Source organism: Plectropomus leopardus, chromosome 18 (genome assembly GCF_008729295.1).
Source record: "Plectropomus leopardus isolate mb chromosome 18, YSFRI_Pleo_2.0, whole genome shotgun sequence".
Classification (NCBI taxonomy): Eukaryota; Metazoa; Chordata; class Actinopteri; order Perciformes; family Serranidae; genus Plectropomus; species Plectropomus leopardus.
In genome coordinates, this window is record NC_056480.1 from 19785694 (window position 1) to 19805668 (window position 19975).

Genomic DNA, 19975 nt, shown 5'->3' on the forward strand with positions numbered 1-19975 from the left:
TTTTGTGTTACAATGGTAACGACAGTAAAAAAAAATAATTTGTGTATCCATCCTGTAATTTCCGGATCCGCCCCAAAATGTCAACGTTATTTCTTGGCCGCTGCTGCACCCTTCCACCAATTTTTATTCAAAATCAGGCATAATCCTAGAGACTATAGCCAAACCAAAAACATAACCTCCTTAATAGAGATGTGTGTAGATGATGAAACAATCAGTCCCGAGGCACAGACAGGGGCCCACCACCTCTTCTACAGCAAGATCCACAAACTTTGTGGTGCTTTTGCACAAAGTTGTGGTTGTCATGTAACATTTTGTGGTATTGTGTCTTTTTGTAGCCAATTCGGATATATATTCGGTTTTAATATTTTTCAATATTTGAGGTAATTTGCCTATTTCGGGTTGGGTTTTTTGTTGTTTTGTAGTCATTTGCTGTCACTTTGTAGTAATTATATGTCTCCTTTTGATTGTTTTGTATCTCTTTGTAGTTGTATGTGTGTCTTTGAGGTAATTTTGTGTCTTACTGAGGTAATGTCCTCTCTCTTTGAGGTAACTTTGTGTCTTTTAGGTTGTTTTGTGTTGCTTTGTAGTCATTTTGTGTCTCCTTGTGTTTGCTTTGTGTCTCTTTGTAGTCATTTGGTGTTGCTTTATAGTCATTTGGTGTCTCCTTGTGGTTGTTGTGAGACTTTTTGGGTCTCTTTGAGGTTATTTTGTGTCTTACTGATGTAATTTTCTCTCTGTTTGAGGTAATTTTGTGTCTGTTTTTTGATGGTCTTTTTGTGTGTCTTTGTGGTCATTTTTTTCTGTTTTATTTTGTCATTTTGCAAGTGAAGGCCAGGGGGGCGCCCTGACACATTGTGTCCCTAAAGTAATCCATTCATAGGTGGAAGTAATTACGTCTGGCTGTTTGTAAACTTCATGAGCTCTGCTTCTTGTGTAAATCTGAAAATAACCGATCAGACAGCTAAAACAATTTGCACTTTATAGAAAATACATTCCTCCCTGACCCACATGCTTTATCAGAGTGCATTCGGTGATGAGAGCAATTGTGACAGAACATGGACAAGCTCCCCCCGCAAAGCAGCACTCTATCATGTTTGCTGAAAGGTTGATGAGAAGCACAATCTTACTTAAACAAAATGATCCGGGCCAACTTTATTCCAGTTCAGCTGGTTTGATTCATGACTTTTAGCGTTGCAACCTCCAACAAAGCATGTTCTGTATTGTCTCATGAATGTTTTAACATGCAACATTTGTAATGTGTTAAATACAAGGTTTGATAAAAAATAAATCATGTTTTAGATTAGTCAAAGCACTTTAAACACAATGGTTTGTGCATTTCAGTGGCTGTTTACTTCTAATTTCACCATGTACAGTTGCTGTATAAAGAAAATGGCCTCACAGGCAGCTATGTTGATGTGAGGACATGTGACAGTGCTGCCTTTGAGGCAAGTTCATGGTAGGGATGCAGTGTCCCATAAAGGGAAAGTATGCCTGGAAATGGTATTGGTGTGGAGATTTTCAGGGTTTGCAGCCGATACAGCATGCTTATGTACACATGTAACCTGCAGGTGGTTTCTCGAAACATGTCCACTGATCTGAAATCAATCGTCTATTCATCTGAGAACAAAAGCTGTAATGTATCAGAGGACAGTGTCAGACAATGAGACTGTGGAAGCTCTCTACAAGCCACTACCGTTACTTCTGTCTTGGCCCTGCAAGCCTCTTGACCCTCATGGAGCATACATTCACTGTCGTGCTCCAGCCCCTGGCCCTGGTAACAGTTGCCATGGCAACCCCGTTATCACCCCATCGGATCATCCATGGCATGCATCCCCTGCAGTGAGATTGTGTCGCTGAACAACTGTGTTGCTGTTAACTTGCACAGCTGCCTTTCTTTCTTTCTTTAAAATATTTTCTTTGCTACTGTTTGTGTCTGGGTTTATAAAGAGACATTATTTATGTACGTGTACAGTAAGTGGTGATGCTGCAAAGATTATTTGGATTTATTGCTTTGAATATCTGTGTACACAAGATCAAATAATTGAATCCGTTTTGGACAGCGGTGCAAATGTTTTTGTTGTTTAACCCTTTTAAACCTGGAGCGACATCACTTTTCTTGTGCTTCTTCTGACAACTTCTCTAAGTATTTAAACCTTAAACCCCAAGTAAATTGGTGCCATTTCTTTTAAAAACATATTTAAAAAAAAGTCATTGAGCAGCTTGGTAAGAAATGTTCCATGAATTGCAAAAAAACCCCAAATTAGATTTAGGAAGAAATGTCTAGGGAAAAAAGAAAAAGCTAGGGAAGAATGTGTAGATTTATAATAATCATAACTACATTTTGAAATTGTGTTACATAATTACTATGACAGTTTTAGAACTTTTTCTAATTCATTTTCCAGTTTTTTTTCTTGATAGGTGCAAAGAAGTCTTAAACCTAAGAGGCAGTAATGTTCCAAGAAGGACTAATTTTACTTACAAATAAATTGATACAAATGTTAAAAAGTTTGTTCACACAAGCTTATTTATTTGAAATTGTATTTATACTTTATACTTGCTATTGTACTATTTACTTTGGAGGAACAGTTTCTTTTACAAAGTAATTTGTGTGGTGTCACTCTGTTGTGCTGTGATTGGTATGTCTATTTATCTTCTAAACAAACTACAAACAGGAATGTAAGACTTTGCAATGTCAGTAATTATAGTGGGTATGGGTAGTGGAGACAAAAATGGTGACTAAAAGCTGTGCCGACATATGCAGCATTGCTCGTACTTCATGCCACACCTGCACAAACCAGGGCCACACTTGGGCCACCACAGTAAAAAATGTCTGAACATACCACTGAACAGGTGATTAAAACCAGTAAAAAAAAAAAAAAAAAAACACTGAACAAAGCAGTTTCATGTTACAGTGTTTTTCCACCACTGTTTGAAATGTCAATGACTAGCGGCTCGCCCACCATGTGTGGTCACATTTTTTCTCTGATAACTCAATGTGTGCTCACCTTATTTCTCATCCAAACTGGAGGTTTTCACCTGGAGCTTGACTGGCCCTCCAGAAAGTCTTGTCTGAAATGGAGGTCACTCCTTTTCAGATAGTGCCCAAAATCAGTCTCGGTTTTATTACGATTGAAGCAAGTTTTACATGAGATTTTAAAAAAATCAAATTCCTTTTGAATCATTTCTAGACTCACCTGAGATCATGAACTTGCTTTGACAGATCATCAGTGCTCTTGTTTGAAGAATCCACTGTGGTCTATGCACAGATTTTGGGGCTCTTTACCTGTTGTTTGTCTTTAGAGGTGTTTGTGCTGGTCCAACAGTCCACGTACTTAAGACATGGGGACATATTCCTCAGTGTTGTTTTTGGAAGCTTTGGAAGTCTGATCAACAACCTTCAAGGCCTACTAGGCCCAAAGTTCAGCTAAATACAGCCAGAAACCACCACAAGATTGTAATAATGTCTTTGATTGTGCTGTAGAGAGTTAATTAGACTCTTCTTAATTCACTTAGCAACAGATTTTTTGAGTTTTTAGGCAGGATTCCTCAGATAATCATTAGATAGAAACCAGCCACAAGTCCAGAGAAACACTGCAGCAGCCATCTTGGATATCAGATGGACACGGACATTTAAAATGATAAAAAAAAATATTGAATAGACCAGTTTAACATTACAAGTCAGTGTTTCTGTATCACCACTCATTACAGTAAGGCCTCTAACTACTGTGGCCAATGCAAAAACACAAACTGCTGTATCTAGAGCCTGTGTTTAGTTTGTCTGTTTCTCATTTTATGATGATTCTTATTTTTAGGTGACTATAAAGTCAAGAAAACGTGCTTATTGTAATATATTCCTTTTCTGCCTATATATCCTCCTAAATCCTACACACTGGGCCTTTAACCCTTTAAAACCTGAAGCACTGTCACTCTTCCTGTTCTGTAAGAAAAGTGATGCCTTTCACAAGTATTTAAAATCTATATTTACTCACGTACTGTGCTTCAGTACAAATGTGAAGTATTTGTACTTTACTTGAGTATTTTCTTTTCATGTCGCTTTATACTTTTACTCCACTATATTTAAGGGGGAATATTGTACTTTTTACTTCACTACATTTATCTGAACGCTTTACCTACTTTACAAATTAAGATCTTTGCATTAAAAAAACACGAGAAGATTTTATATAATATGATGTTTGGTTATTAATTAAATTACAAAACAATTTATATACGTTATCTGATTAATCAATCAGTCGATTTACATCAAATTAATTGTAAACCATTTTAATAAACATGTAAGTATTTTTCTTTTTTTTTAAATATTTTCTTTCTCTGTTCAGCCAGATAATTTTGAGTTTTTATCAGTTTTGTTTTTATAATTTTGAGTATTTATAATGTTTTTTTCCCCCTTTTTTCATGTTTTTGAGTTTTGCAGATTTTTGTTTTTTTTAATGTTTCTGCATTTGGTACCATTACTTTTAATACTTTAGGTATTTTTTCCTGTTCATACTTACTTTTAAGTCAGATTTTCATGCAGGATTTTTACTTGTCACAGAGTATTTTCACAGTACGGTATTTGTAGTTTTACTTAAGTAAAGGATCTGAATACTTCTTCCACCTCTGACATTATAGGAATAATAACAGAAAGTTAAAGCAGTGAAATGAATATACTGATTTATGTTAAAGTGTGACTAACAGATGCCAACCTCTTGACCTGCCTCATTCTCATCATAAAGTGTCAAGAGGAACTCCACATGTAGGTGCAATATCCAGTTACCAGTGTCCCCCCTGAGAGGCTCACTGTTTGCATGGTATGGCTACTTGTATGCAGCCCTCCAGTGAAGCTGACCTTAGGGGGAAAAGACACTGTATCCGATTTCACTCTTACATTTTAATCCCTGCCCATTAGTGGGAAAACATTGACACTTGCCCAGGAGCAGCGACCAAAAGGGAATTCCATCTCACTCCACATTAGCAAGCCCAGACTGTCATTGTGGTAAAAAGCTCCTTGTTAGTCTGATCTCTCTGAATGCCGCACAATAACCCTTTGTGTGTCTGTATGTGAATTCAACACCTGATGCCTCACCAAATTATTATCTAGACACACAAACTGTACAGATCCTCAAATTCTGAAACTCAAACCTTAAAGGAACAGTTCACCCAAAATTAAAATTTCATATTTTTCCTTTTACGTGCAGAGCTTTTTATCAGTCTGAATTGTTTTGGTGTGAGTTGCAGAGTGTTGGAAATACTGACCATGAAGTTGTCTGCCATCTCTCCAGTATGACGAAATTAGGTGGCACTAAGCTTTTGGTGCTCAAAATGCCCAAAAGTGGGGGATGTACATTGCTGTTGAATTTTTGAATTCTGAATTTTGGATTTTTTTGAGCACCACAAACCAAGTGACACCTAGTTCCATTATATTGGAGAGAAGGCAAACATCTCTACGGCCGATATCTCCAACACTCAGCAACTCACACCAAAACAATCCAAACTGATAAATAACACCACAGGTAGGAGGAAACAAATGTATTTTTGATTTTGGGGTGAACTGTCCCTTTAAAGTTAAGCTCAACAGAGACTGTGACCATTATGAATAACTGACCGTCAGCTGAGTCGGATGTCACATGCTCGCCTCAGTTAGCCAGAGCAGCATTTGAGAACAACACCCTGTGAAAGTTTTTATTGAGCTGCTGCTAAATTCACGACCTATTCAGCCTGTTTATCGACCGTGTGTTTGCTTGCTGTCTTTCCATAGAAACCAGTGTGTGAGGGTCACCCTTCAGTGAGGCTGCGGCCTGGCAGGTTATTTTCAGTGCCTGTTGCTAACCCATCAAGGGATAGCATTTCATTTCTAGCCCATTCTGTGTGTGTGAGCGCATGCACACAAACAAACAATCATGGTTAGCAAAGCTGCATGCATGTAAAAGAGCAGCGTGCCTGCTGCCATCAGTATCCGCCAGTATGAGCCTTACCATACAGAGCACTCAGGGTTTTAACAAGCCCCAGGATATTCTGTATTTACATTCACTTTCTTTTAGCCAAATCTGAGTTAATCCATCAGGTTTTTCACAGTGTCTGTACCACTGTGCACCCTACGGCTGAAGAAATGCGAAGAAATAACTTAAAACCAATCAGTAACATCCCATTTTCCCCCATTTAAACAATTTTCTTAAGAGCCCTTTGTTGTTGATTATAGACTCAGAAATGACTAAGAATTGTAAGAAAAAGAAAAAAAAATCTTATTTTAAAGGAAACACAACAATGGTTTTATAAAGTAATTGAGGGGTTTCCCTGCTGTGTCATGTGAGACAGTCTATTTCCAGTCTGTGACTTTAGCCGTCTGTGTAAATGTGATGCACAGGAGGATTAAGAAGGTTTACACTGTTAGAGGTGGAGCAGAAATGCTGAGAGATACTGCCTTTTTCTTTAACACTAGTTAAAGGAATGAAGATACTGTAGTACTTGCTACTACTTGATGAAGATACTGTACTACTTGCAAGTACATCACAGTGCTGTAATGTAGTGGTGTAATGTAACAAAGTAGCCAAATAATTACTTAAGTACTTTCTGGGAGCATCTGTACATTAGTTGAGTTTTGATATTTCTGTCAACTTTCACTCCACTAAATTTTGTAAATAAATAAATAAAATAAATAAAACTTATACCTTTATTTTACTATAGTTTCCCTAAACATCTTTGTTAATTACTTCAAAACAGGAAGAGAGGAAGGACTGATGGGCGGATGAATGAAGGTGTGGGAGAGAAAGGCAAAATACATTTTGTTCTTTAAATCCTTTAAGTTGTTAAAAAAGACCTTATTTTTCTTCAAATGTAATGTATGCTCCATTGTTAAGTTGGTTTACAAGTTATGGAGAAATAATTTAATAATTCTCAAAATTCTGACCGCTTGTTTTTTATGAACAATTACTTGTACTTTCACTTTAAATAGCTAAATAGATGTAGTATAATAAAATTGATACTTAAGTACAACAAATATCAGATACTTAAAGACTTTTACACAAGTAATATTCTAATAGATGACTTCAACTTCTGCCAAAGTAATTTTATGGTAAGATATTTGTACTTTCACTCAAGTATAGCTACTAAGTAGTTCATCCACTACTGTTTGTATGACCACACCCGGTCTGCGTTATAGGATGTTTCCATCCTGGATATGGTAAAAAAAAAAAATTCAAATGCCTGCAGTTATGCGGTTCCACCAGAGGATGTCCCCAAGACCACAGTGTGGCGTGAAGCACAACAGAGAGATTTCCCTTCACTGTTCCTCCATCGCCCTCTGCTGTCTGATGTGATGTGTGTGCTCTGTGATATTACTGCACACTGAACTGAGCAGTGGTCTTCTCTCAGCCCCTTTATTTTTGTTTATAAGGCACTGCTTGGCAAGTTACCCTTCTATCTCACTTCTCTTTCAAAAAATAATATCTATTTCCAGGCACACACGCTCACAGAGATTTTTATCTCTTAAAACTCCTCAGATCAATATAGAGTTTGGTATATAAGCTTCCAGTTTATTTTGCACCAAATGAATGAAACAAATTACAAGAGGTATTGAAATGAGCAGTGGTGGACCTAAAAGACACACTTGAATAAAAGTACTTCTTTTTCCCTTTTTTTTAAACCAGAAAATGACTTTGATATGAGTTAAAGTCAGAAGTAGAATATTACTTAAGGAAAGGTTTTATATCTGATATTTACTGTACATAAGTGCCAAAACTCATTTTATATTAAATGTACTTTAGCACTGAAGTAAAAGTACAAGTAAATGACAAAATTTTAAATATTTAGTTTGGATAATTATAATGTTTTTTTTCTCAAACTTTTTTCATTTTTCCATGGACATTTTTCCTTGTCTTTTTTAAATCTAATTTTGCAATTTGCTCAGGGTTCAAGGTTTAAATACTTGAAAGTTTGTTGTCTGAAAGTTGTCTGAACACAGTGCAAGAAAAGCAATGCCATGCCAGGTTTCAAAGGGTTAATAATATATTTTCCTTGAATAAACAATGGTTGAATTTTATGACAGTTTTAAAACTAAGATTAACACCGGACTATCCATTCTGCAACAGAATATGTAAGTGAGTCAAAGTAAGAATCATGATGATTTTATTATAATTTTGTTGATAAAAACAAACAGATCACAGTACAGCATGCATACATTCCTTACAGAGGTCTAAATTAAAACGGGTCGGATGGTTTCAAAGGAAAATGGCATCGTTATTGAACAGGCTGGCTTCATGTTCATTTGGTAACAACTGTCACAAAACACACTGTATGAACATGTGTGTGTCTGGGTAAAAGTCTGTTGCAACACATTCATAAAGCATATTCAGTGACAGTTAAATACTTGCCTACATTCAAAGAGTTTTGTATTAGCCATATTTCCATTCTCGCTAACAACCTGCAGCCATTCACACACATTTTCATTCATGAGAAACTCTGGGAAATGGCACTATTGATCCCCCAAGAGGTGAAAAACACACCATTTTAATAATTATTAATTAAGACAAAAACCCAACATAAACAATAAATTGGTCCAATAAAAGTGCGATTTGCGATTTAGAGTCTTAACACTGAGGAGTTTATAAACTAGACAATAGAAATAAAATCTTGATATTACATTAACACAAATATAATACACTAATAATAAAGGTTTAATTTCAAATAAAGATACTCCAGAAGCAGACATCTTAAAACATGGTGAAATTATACTTCTACTTTGTTTTTTTTATATTAAATTTAAATTTGGAACAATTAAGATGTACAGCATTTACACATTCATAACCCTACATTTCTGTGCTTCTGTTGCCCAGCCTGGAACATGGAAAGGGCAGGAAACCAAAACCTTGGATTTACCCTAAAATGTCCCCCGTTGACTTTATCACACATATGTACAGTAGGTCCGTGACTACAAAGGCATTCAAATAAAGAAATTTTGGCACCAGGCACAGAATTGAACAAACATTAAAACCCAAACAAAAAAAATAATCTGACTATTCTCACCCTTCAATGTGTCGTCCTTAAAACATGACAGAACAGTGAATGTGCATTTAAACTGGCTAAAAAATGAATGATGTACATTTGGCATAATTGTTGCTGGAAGAATAAGAGAGAGGGGGGACAGGGCAGGAGCGGAGGTCTACCCCAACAGACCTGACGGGAGGATCTACAGTGCATTTCTGTCAAAAAGACAATCTGTTGTTCATCCTGAGTGCTAGAAGTAAACAGGAACTGGAAATAGCTAAGATTAGGGGCGGGCCTTTGAACTATTTACACGTTTATCACTGTAGCTTTTGGCTTTCTGTATCACCCGATCCTGCTCAAACATACATTCTCTTACCTGGTTTACAATAGCAACATCAGTAACTTATCATTTTAACCCACCGTGTCCTGAATTATCTCTTTTATAGAAACATGGCTCTCTTTTGTCTGGCAGCTACCGCACAGTCCTGACCAGTCACGACCAATCACAGCGTGCCAACTTTTCCTGAGACAGGGTAAGGTATTAAAAACCTTTACTAACTTTGGGAAGGGATGGACAAGCTTCATTCAGGGGATTTTTAAAAAAAAATTGAACGAGTAAGCTCTGGGAGAGGTATGAAAAGTGCACTGGGCGGTCTGACTGTCTATACCTCGTTGATGGTGCGCTCAGAGGGCCTGAAGTTGACCGAGTTAGATGACGACATGTAGAAGGACTGGGTTTTGCGATTGAGACGGGCACGTTTGGTGGCCACGCACAGGCTGCGCTTGCTGGAGGTGATGATCTCTGTGATGAACTTTTTGCAGTCTACGCAGATCTCCATGGTGACCCAGTCCTCGGTGAGCTCCTTGGGGAGCTCTGGTTCGTCCTGTGATCGTCCGTCTTTGCTGCTACTGCTGCTGTGTTTAGACAACCTGAGGACAGGAAGAAGTAATGTAGTATTGTAGAAGTATTTTTAACAAACTTCATTTACTTGACACACTTTTGGACCATGACCCACCAGGTGGGAACCACTGGTTTACACTACAGTTGACCAAATGGTTTCTTCTACTTTCACTCAGGAGCAAAACTCACCCTTTTATCTAAAAGAAATAATAATTTGACAATTTTGGGGATCTACAAGTAACGTACTTGTAAACGCTTCTGCGTAGGCTGTGTCGACTATGTCCAGACCCAAATGGGTTCTTTTCTGGCTCAGCAGGGGCAGACGCTCCACTCGCCTCATCTTTAGCAGCAGCACTGGGGCCCAAAGAATAAATGGGCAAGGTGGAGTAGGGCTTAGATGGCAGCCGCATCTGAAGTAAAAAGATAAACAATAAGGCAAAAATTAAAACAAAAAAATGCTTTTTTAGAGGTACTGTTAGTGCCAACAGTTGTCAAGCATGTCAACAAATTCTAAAGTTAATGTTCAAAAGTGTGTTTAATATATATCAATATCCGCCTACCTTTTTAGAGCACTGGGAACACACAGGCCTGGGGAAGATAAAAAAGAGCGGTTATGTTACTGAACAGATGCTGCACTTAAAACATGCCACGATTTACACTGCACTGCTATCATATTGTCTAACTCATGATGACAGTTCAAGTGAGGTGGAAGTGGATTAGAGAAATGAGAGATAGTGAGCCCAGCAATATTCCCAACTTGAATGAATTTCTGGAAAAGCTCTTTTGATTCTGTCTAAAGAAATAAATCGATGACAATGCTGATAAATCTGAAAGAATTATATTTTGGTGCTCATGGCTTACATAAAATAAACTGCACAGTTGAATAGTGGAGAATCTAACCAATCTAACCATGTGTGACATGTCCACGTCATAGACTGTATGTGGTATAAAGATGGACAACATGACCACTCCCCATAAGTGAAGCCACAACACTGCAATCACCCCGTGCAGGTTGGCTGCTGTGTTAGTTCTTGGGACATTGACCGAACTAAAATCTCAAAGGACATGCTAAATACATTTTTCTCAAAGACAGTTTCTGTCATTTAAGGTAGTTCTCATCACCCTGATGTTTGATCAGGCGTTAATTTTTCTGGTGTTTGGTTTTATCTAGTTATTTAATGCTGTAAAAAGGGGATTTGGCGCCATGATTGACAGCTGTGTGAGCCAATCTGTGTGCTCAGGAACAATGCCGCTGCTCGGGGTGGTCAGACAGGTGTTTGGGCAGAAACTCCACTACCACAGAGATCGCTACTGCACAGACTCTGGCTCCAAATGATGTGAGCAGCACAAGGTGGCAGCGGCTGTATCTGAGACATTTTGGCTTCACTTTTGCATAGCGGGGTTAAGTGTTTTTATCTACAGTTTATAGTCCATATTGACAAAAGTTTAAATCTGTGTTGTCATGTGCAATCCAAGACACTTATAGCTCTGATAAACTGGTCACCACCAGGCATTACAGCAGCTCACTTCACAACAACAAAATTACTGGCAACAGAATAAAATAAAAATAAACATCTGAAACATTATTAAAAATTATAGTAAATTAAGCAAGAACACTATGTTGTATTGAAGTGAAAAACAACTTGACAACAAGACGAATTGAATTTGTAACAATTTTAATTACCAGGTGTGTTGGGTCCATAAAATACAGAGGGCCTCGAGTCTCTCTCCTCTTTGACGTGTACGGGGGTCAGGTCTCTAATATCGTGGCCAGCTCTCATACACAGTTGGGTAAATGCGTTTTATTAAAATGATCATGTCCAGTCTTATGTTGGAGCGAATTCCTTGGGTCCATCGTTTTGGACCAGTGAAGACCTTTAGTCTTCAGAAATAACCGACGCCGAGTCAAGTGACATCACTTGAGGAAATATTCCAGATTTTATGCAGCTCTCTCTGTAGCCTCAAAAGTCTTTATAAAAACCTTTTTAACACATGCAGTATGATTTCCTTACTCCTGCAGATGACTGATGTGTAAAATAAGTAGAGTTCTCCTACAAATTGAGTAGTTCTATTAACGGTGACCCAACTTACCTTTTGCAGAACTGGCAGGTGTAGGACCAGGTAAAGAGAGAGAACCTCTTGGTCCGACAGGAAAAGCAAACCTAGAGAAAGCACGAGGTGAGGTGAAGCGGGTTCACAGAATCTGTTGCATTCAAATGACGACTAAAGAGTATTAGCACTGTGACGCCGAAAAATCGACATTTGTTACAGACCTTTCCTTTCTTGAGGGCGGTGTAGATGTCTTTGTACTGCTGAAACTTCTCCAGCTCGGCCTTGACCAGAACCTGCCTGATGTGCATCACCTCCTCCACTGTCAGAGCCAGACACTCCACCGGGTAGCAGAACTCCTCCTGAGGGAAACAACACATCACATCAGTAAACTACCCTTATATCTGCAGATTGGGAAAACGGTAACCCGAAACTGTGCAACAGCAAGAAGGGATGATATCAGCTGCCAATAAGACTGACACCCACTTAACCATAAAAAGCAAGCATGCGATGTAGATAATGAAGGTGAAAACACCAATCTTCTTTGCTCTGTGCCAACCACAGATGATGCTTTCACTGACATGACAGTTTGGCAACGAACAGAAGATACTGTACAGAGCATGCTGGTAATGTCCCGTCATGTTGGTGGTCCACAGCTTTTAGCTATCAATTTAAAGGTATAGTTTGGGGTTTTTTAAGTGGGTTTGTAAGGGGTAATTATCCATAGTCTATTACATGCAGTAGATGTCAGTTGGCAAGTGAATTTTTTCTTCTTTTGCAATTTTACTTTTGACTTTACTCAGTGGACCTATAACCTTACAATGAATATTTTATAACATTTTTTTCCATGCAACCAATTTGTACGTGGACCCCATCATGATGCAAGCTATGGCCCGCCACAAGATTTGTGACATAGTTGGGAGCCTACTCAACACTTTCAACATCTTTCATCCCAACGTCATAGCTTACTGCACCCAAAGTCTAGTGAAAATTCCTCAGGGAACTTCTTCATCAATCATTTACTCTCAGTGTCCTTCAGTTGACTTGGATTAGAAAATGTGAGACTCTGCTGTAAATCTTTATCATTTCTCAAGTTCCCTGAGCTATTTTCAGTATGCCGCAGATCTCCCTCTCACCCAAATGGTCAGGATGCAAAGTCACATTCATCTACAACAAGTTTGTACACTGGATGGGTACACACACACACACACACACACACACACACACACACACACACACACACACACACACACACACACACACACACACACACACACACAATAACAGTGACATACCGTGCCCTGAGCACCACTGGCGGCTTCAACCTGACCAGCAGACAGAGGGAACAGGACGTTCAAACAGAAGCACGACCTCATAATAACACAAGCTTCTCAAACATAGTACGCTTCATAAAGTTTAATACAAGATGAATCTATTAGAGGATATATTGAGAGGCTGCCAGTTAAGTCTTATTTACAGCCATCTTTCCCAAACATTAATACATTATTTCAAAAACTCTCTTCCTACATGAGCTCATACCATTACTATATCATCTTGTGTGGCATGAAATTAAATTTCACAACAGCATAGCTTCATAACACAGTCCCAAGGCTTCAGTGAGATGGCCACCTTCATATCTCATGATCTCAGGATCACAATCCGAGTCTGATCTCCATCTTTTCCTGTATGTCTATCCAAGCAAGGACATACAGTATCTGTGTAAGTGAAGGGTGTATACAGATTTCATATTCTTCTATTTTTACCCTCTTATTTGTATTTTGTAGTATTTTTATCCTCATTCATTCATCACTTTTTTTTCTTTTTTCCCTTGCTTGACTCTTGAGCAGCTGTAACTTGTCGATCCTGCAAATATGGGTTTAATCAAGTTATATCTATTATATCTTACAAATCCATGCAAGTCTTCCCCCAAATCTTCTTCCCCGTTTCACCCTTATATGTCCCACTCTCAGTATTTCTACTGATCTAATACAGGGAAAAAATGGCATTATGGATTTAAAAATGGGTTGATGATAGATGGACAGAGGGTTGACCAGGTTACCTTGGTGCTGGGATCAGCCATCATCTGCAGCATTATGTAAAATCAGAAAGGACTGCCATTAAATCTTTGGGCCATGACAGCTGACCAGTGTAAACATTTTAATGAGATATGAGTAAGAGAAAGGGAGGGGAACTGCAACAAAGATCTTACTGTTCTACATCTACTAGAGACACTTAACTCCCAGTATTTATATAAAGGCAAGGCGTGTTTGAGCATATGCTTGTATCGACACAGGAAAAGAAATACGGCTTCACATTTAGGAAAATACTCATTGATTCTATCATGAAAAGAATGACTAGGAAATAAGAGGCTTTTGATTGCTACGATCTGTCATGAAGAAGTTTAATTATTCTCATTTTTAAGGCAAGGCAGGATGTCATCACCAATATGAAAAGCAAGAGGTAAAAAGAAATATATAAAAATGGCGTGACAACTATTCCCAGGGGACTGGTCTCCAATGAGGATTTAAGCATTATTTCTTCTGATCTATGATGAGTAAAACTGGAGCCTCTGGTTAGGCGCCAGAGGCCTGCCATTAAACTAGTAAGTGGTGAAACTGAACCAATTCCATCTAAACCCTCTTCATACAGCGGCCGGTCCTGTGGTTTCAATTACATCCATCAACCTCACTAGAATCATACGACCGGCACAGATTTACTCAGACAACCAGTGACCTCATGGCAAGTGAATGTCCGGTCACAGGACGGGAGTAAAGTCAACAGATATATTGTATGTATCTCCAGTGTTTTTGGCAGATTCAGATCAGAGTTCAAATGATTTGTTGTTCTACAAACTCTGCAGTTCATATGAATGCCTGTACTTAACCACTCTGTACTCTTCTATTATTACATAATATATAACAGCTTAGTTCAAAGCTGGAGTTTGAGACTTTTACATATAAATTAACTCCTGTGACGTTCAAGCTCTTGCCAAACGAGTTCAGACAATGCTGTTAATCATCATCAGGGTAAGCTGTCTGTATTTCACTGTATACAGGAGTTGAGATTTCCCATGCAGGAGCACAGGAAGCAACATGTTTCAAGTCAACCAGCAAGAGAGGGCAGGAAGGGGGAAGAGACCATAGGGACGGAGTAGCAGCAAAGAATATGGCAGAAGATATGCTATAAAATCCTGAGGAGCGTCCAACAAAAGGCTCTGGATTGGATGAACTAGGTAAAAAAGAAAGTCAGTGTTCAAATGCAGGATTTAAGTAAAAAATAAAAATAAAAATAAAAATAAGGATTCAAGAGAGGGCTTCTGGAGGCAGGAGAGGGGGGACAAAAGTTCTGCACTCCAGCTATATTCATCTAACATAAATGTATTTGAACTGATGCCATGACATCTGCTATGCCATTAAACCTTGAAACTTGAGAAAATTGGCAATGAGCAAGACATTTTTTAAAAAATTACAAAAAATGACTTCAAAAATAGCATAAACTTAATTTTAGAAACAGTCAGAAAGAAGAAAGAGCATAAATAAAAAGTAAATAAATGAATTACTTAAGAATAAAAAGAATAACTATCTTTTTATATATTCTTTCTGTAACATAATGTAAGGACTGTGGATATAAATGTATATTAATGAAAATTATATATGCATTTTTTGTTCTAATAATTCATTTTTACTCTTAATCACTTTTCACCTTTTACAAATTTCTTGCATTTTGAGGGCCATTTCTTGCTTAATTACTGATTGCCCTTTTCCCCATATTTTTGACAGAAATCAAACCAATGTGCTCATGTTTTAGAGGTTTTAAATGGTTGTGAAAGGCGTCAGAATACAGAACGAGAACACTTCTGACGATTCTGGTTTAAAAGGGTTGATAAAATGTATTAGTAAATCCAGGTGAGAAGTTGAAGCTCTGTCATTAACCTCAAAGCTTCATTCATTTATTTATTCGTCCAGGCCGTGATGGCTAATCCAACAGAGGTATCTCCCACAGTTGACTTACCAAAGACTTGGAGCTCTGTCTGGATGGAGCTACAAAGGGGCAGACACTGGTGGGGGCCTCCTTCTCGATAGAGTGCCGCCTCTGTGGAGACTGACGCTTGTCTGGCTGCGGGGTGGCAGAGACGGGCAGGAACTTTGGAGGAGCTGGAGACGTGGGACAGAAAAGAACAACGCATGAAAATACGGCTGAGGAGCTAACATTGCAAGCACAACTTCCATATGTTTGTAGGAGTCACAAAGCAGCTTTTACCTTTCTTCCCTATGACAGGCTCAGGTGACGTGTCCTCCATCAAAGACGGGGACATACTGGAGCTGCTCCGCGTGGGTTCCTCCTGTCAACCAGAAGATTACGCTTATTTAATCACAATATATTGATAGCTTTGGATATTCAAAATATTGCATGAAAAAGCAAAATGTAATTAGGGTTTGACTTTCTGCTTGTGGATTTTTCATGCGGCTAAACTGGAACTGGCTTAAGGGGGCAATGATCATCTTATGGACACAGACAAAAAGACATCTCACATCAGATTCGGAGCTGTCCAGCTCAGCCAGCGTGGGCGCTCTGAGCAGCCTCTTCCTTTGGCTAAGGGGCTGCACTCCACCTTGATTGGGTGCCAGGGTGCCACTGGCCAGAGACTGGGTGCTGACAGCCAGTTTCCTCGGTGCATCAGGAGTGTCTGTGGGTGAAAGATGTGATTGTATGATAAGTGAACTATAAATTCTAATGAATCACCTTCTTATCTAACAGCTGGCCATCATACCTCTTGTGTAAACTATGGGTGTCTTGGGTGTATTGTTACTAAAATACCAGAGTCAATTTGCGCAGGCCACATGGTGACCAAGATAAGCCCCAACTATAAAGATTTCTTCCTCAGTCATTTCATCTAGACAAAAGAACTTAAATTCCTTCAATGTATTTTGTTGCTAAGGTCAAAATGTCCAAATGAAACACACACATTAACCAAATTTTCAGAAAAATAATTCATGTGCATTTTCAGTCCACTACTGTAATGCCAATATTTGGAGATGGTTCATCAAAATAAGCAGGTGAAGATAAATCTTCAGTCAGGAGAAGAAGAAGAGGAGGTCACAACAAGATGATGAAATTAAAAGAGCGCCAATCAAACCTCAAACAAAGAGATGTATGTTAACAGAGCACCAGTGTGCTTACTTGTGCTTGTCTGAAGTCATCCAGACGATTCTGACGGCGTACAGTTGCTTATGCAATGACGGTGCGTCATGACTGTATGTCACCATTTATTCGTTAAATCTGTTACCATTTCATTGATAATATACAAACTTTTTCACTTCCCCCAAGCATAAAAACATTTTTGCATATTCATATTGTACCCCATTTCCATAACTTAATTTACTTAGTTTAAAACAGGTTGGCCTATATAAAAATACAGTCCTACATTATTTAGCACATTTCCAAGGCATCTGACTGACATCTATACATATTTGGTTGGATAACCAGGTATCATTAGCCTATGTGTTGTATAAGAAACCTGTTCATCACTAACCTTATCTATGGGGGAGATTAATTTGGAGAGGACAGTGTGATGCTGCTATACTGTATGACTGTACTCCAACTCAAGTTAAAATGAACTATGACCCGCTGCACAGCAGCTTTTAGGCATTTGCCGGCCTCTGTCATTATGTGGTAGCGTGTTTCTGTTCCCAAGAAGGGGAGCAAAGCAAAAGATGCTGATCTGATCCATGTGTATCATGTGATGCTAGTGATGCTTCACTGGTCACTTGTTTCACATGATACTTATGACTATTGCACTACAATCAGTACTACAGGGAACAGATTTTGTGTAATGTTAAGACATGTTTTGGGATTTTTATGAACATGTTTTAAACAACAATCAAAATAATGTATGTTTAAAACTTTTCCAAAACATTCTATCAATTCAAAACTATTCCCAGGCCTGGAAAATATTTATTCTAATTTCATATTTTTTCCAGGAATTTTATGACCCATGGAAATTCTACAATTGTGAAGTTTTCTTTTTTTTGTGTGTTTTGTTTTTTTGCATTTCCACACAGGTTATTTTATGCCCATATTCAAAATGCGCATAAAAAGAGGTGGATGGAAATGCGCCTAATGCTTCTTTACCTGAGCTGCGAAACAAGTCCTGAGGAGTGCTGATGCTTTTCCCTGCACCTGTAAAGGAATTAAGGGAATGTAACCTTCGGTCAGACCACACACACATTCATAATTTCATTCCTGACACTAGACTTGTACCACAGGGAGGACTTGACAGCAACAAGCATCTGTCAGACCAGGTGTGAATTAAGGGGATGCTGTGTAGTTGTGGGCTACGCTCAAACAAATATGTTGTGCACAGCTGGAAAGCATGGAGGGAGGGGTGAGTAAAGGGGAAGTGCCGGGGGAAGCAGAGAACGACAATGAGTGCAGCCACGGTGCAAAAGGTTATTCTCGTACATCCATGTGGATTATGGTCATCCTGTGAAAGTGTAGTGCGTCATTCAGACGGTCATCTCCCATTCAACTTTTCATCTGAGGTAGGCTGTGGACACCAGTGTTATGTAATGTGTCATATTCCTCAGTGAGAGCGGATTAGGGTGACAAGCAGGGCAGACTGGCTGCAGGGGCAGAGTGATGATGTGTAATCTCACCCTACTGGCTCTGGCTCAACGGCTATCCCTCTTCACCTAGACTACAGATGGCCCCTGTGAGTCACTACTACATCCAGGGCACGCAGTCAAACTTATATCATTCATGGCATGACTAAAATATAGAGTACATGATTTGAAGCTGTTATGTTTTTAATTCTACCCCTCAGCAAACACCAAGGTGACTATTTTACACATTGTGAGATTAAGGCAACGTTCAGAGTTCAGGCAAATCACTTTTGTTTCTGAAATCAGGTCATGATATTCCGTCTGCCCTGTTATTTGGAGTGTGAAGAACATAGGCGTCAGTAACTCCGTAGTTACGTGATATGGTTTTTCACCTAGGAAGCATGAGAAATTATGCTGTCATTTCACCCCCTAAACAATCGCACTGTCAAGTTCTGGTGCAGATGTCCTCTGTCACGCCAGATAAACACAGTGAAGGAGGAAACTGGTAAACGTTGCGATATTCTGTGCTAACGTCATGGCAGGCTTCACTGTGCAGAGGTGTGGTGCTAACCGTCACTCTGGATTTCATATTGTTGTTGTGTTGCTGGTGACAGAAGAAACACTTTGCTGCCATTTACACCTCACATTAAATTGTGTTCCATATCCATATTGTATCTAGATACGATTGAACCTGATTACATTTACACCTGATATTAGCATGCGTCTCAGGTGTCCACTTTGACATTGATTGCTCTGTCCAGAACCTTAATGCATTCAAAAACCCGCCTGTCAACAATATTCGTTGATTATAATAAGAATTAAAAACATTTTTTGAAAATTTCAATACTGATATCCATTTTATTACCTGCATTTTCAGAAAAATACTGGCCTAAAAATACAACAAATACTTTTTAAAACACATTTAACACATTACATAATTGTGTTGTGGTCACAATGCATTCCTGACCACCTCCAGTGGCGTCTGCAGAATCGGATCACAGTCCATCCTAATATGTTTTGAGTACATTTGGTCAAGCACGATCTGATAGCAATCAAATAACCTGAAACGAATTTTAAAGCAGGGTGTAAAGGGGGTCTCTGAAAACCAATTTGAGTGACCAGAGTGTCCAGACTGAGAAGCATCTCTAAAAATCCAACTGGAATCGCATTTCATTTTTAATTTATTTTTTGCTGTCCATACTTTCTAAAATTAATCTGGATTCAATCTGAATATGCCCAAAACAGATTTGAGCTAGCAGTCTCAACAAGCCCCATGTTGATCCATCTTTTCCTCAAGTGCAGTTGGTGTCTGTAATCACAACAGCCAGTAAGTAACAGTAGTGTGTCATACACACACACTTGAAGACAAGCACCAACTAACAGAAAAGGGTGTGTGTGTGTGTGTGTGTGTGTGTGTGTGTGTGTGTGTGTGTGTTAGCAGGAG

General features: G+C 38.7%; 1 protein-coding gene across 4 annotated transcripts in view; it reads right to left on the reverse strand.

Moving 5' to 3' along the window:
* Positions 1-8104: 8104 nt before the first annotated feature.
* Positions 8105-19975, reverse strand: part of spire1a (spire-type actin nucleation factor 1a) — a 45848-nt gene continuing 33977 nt past the window's right edge. Inside the window, exons 9-19 of one of the 4 annotated variants that reach the window (XM_042506288.1) lie at positions 18062-18109; positions 16462-16616; positions 16190-16271; positions 15941-16083; positions 13989-14012; positions 13225-13254; positions 12154-12291; positions 11972-12042; positions 10441-10468; positions 10127-10290; positions 8105-9909 (exon numbers count right to left, since the gene is read on the reverse strand). In XM_042506288.1, coding sequence (XP_042362222.1) covers positions 9642-9909; positions 10127-10290; positions 10441-10468; positions 11972-12042; positions 12154-12291; positions 13225-13254; positions 13989-14012; positions 15941-16083; positions 16190-16271; positions 16462-16616; positions 18062-18109 — 1151 coding nt within the window. In that variant the 3' untranslated portion in view covers positions 8105-9641. The remainder of the gene's footprint in view (positions 9910-10126; positions 10291-10440; positions 10469-11971; positions 12043-12153; positions 12292-13224; positions 13255-13988; positions 14013-15940; positions 16084-16189; positions 16272-16461; positions 16617-18061; positions 18110-19975) is intronic. The other 3 variants (XM_042506289.1, XM_042506291.1, XM_042506292.1) reach the window with 3 other exon arrangements.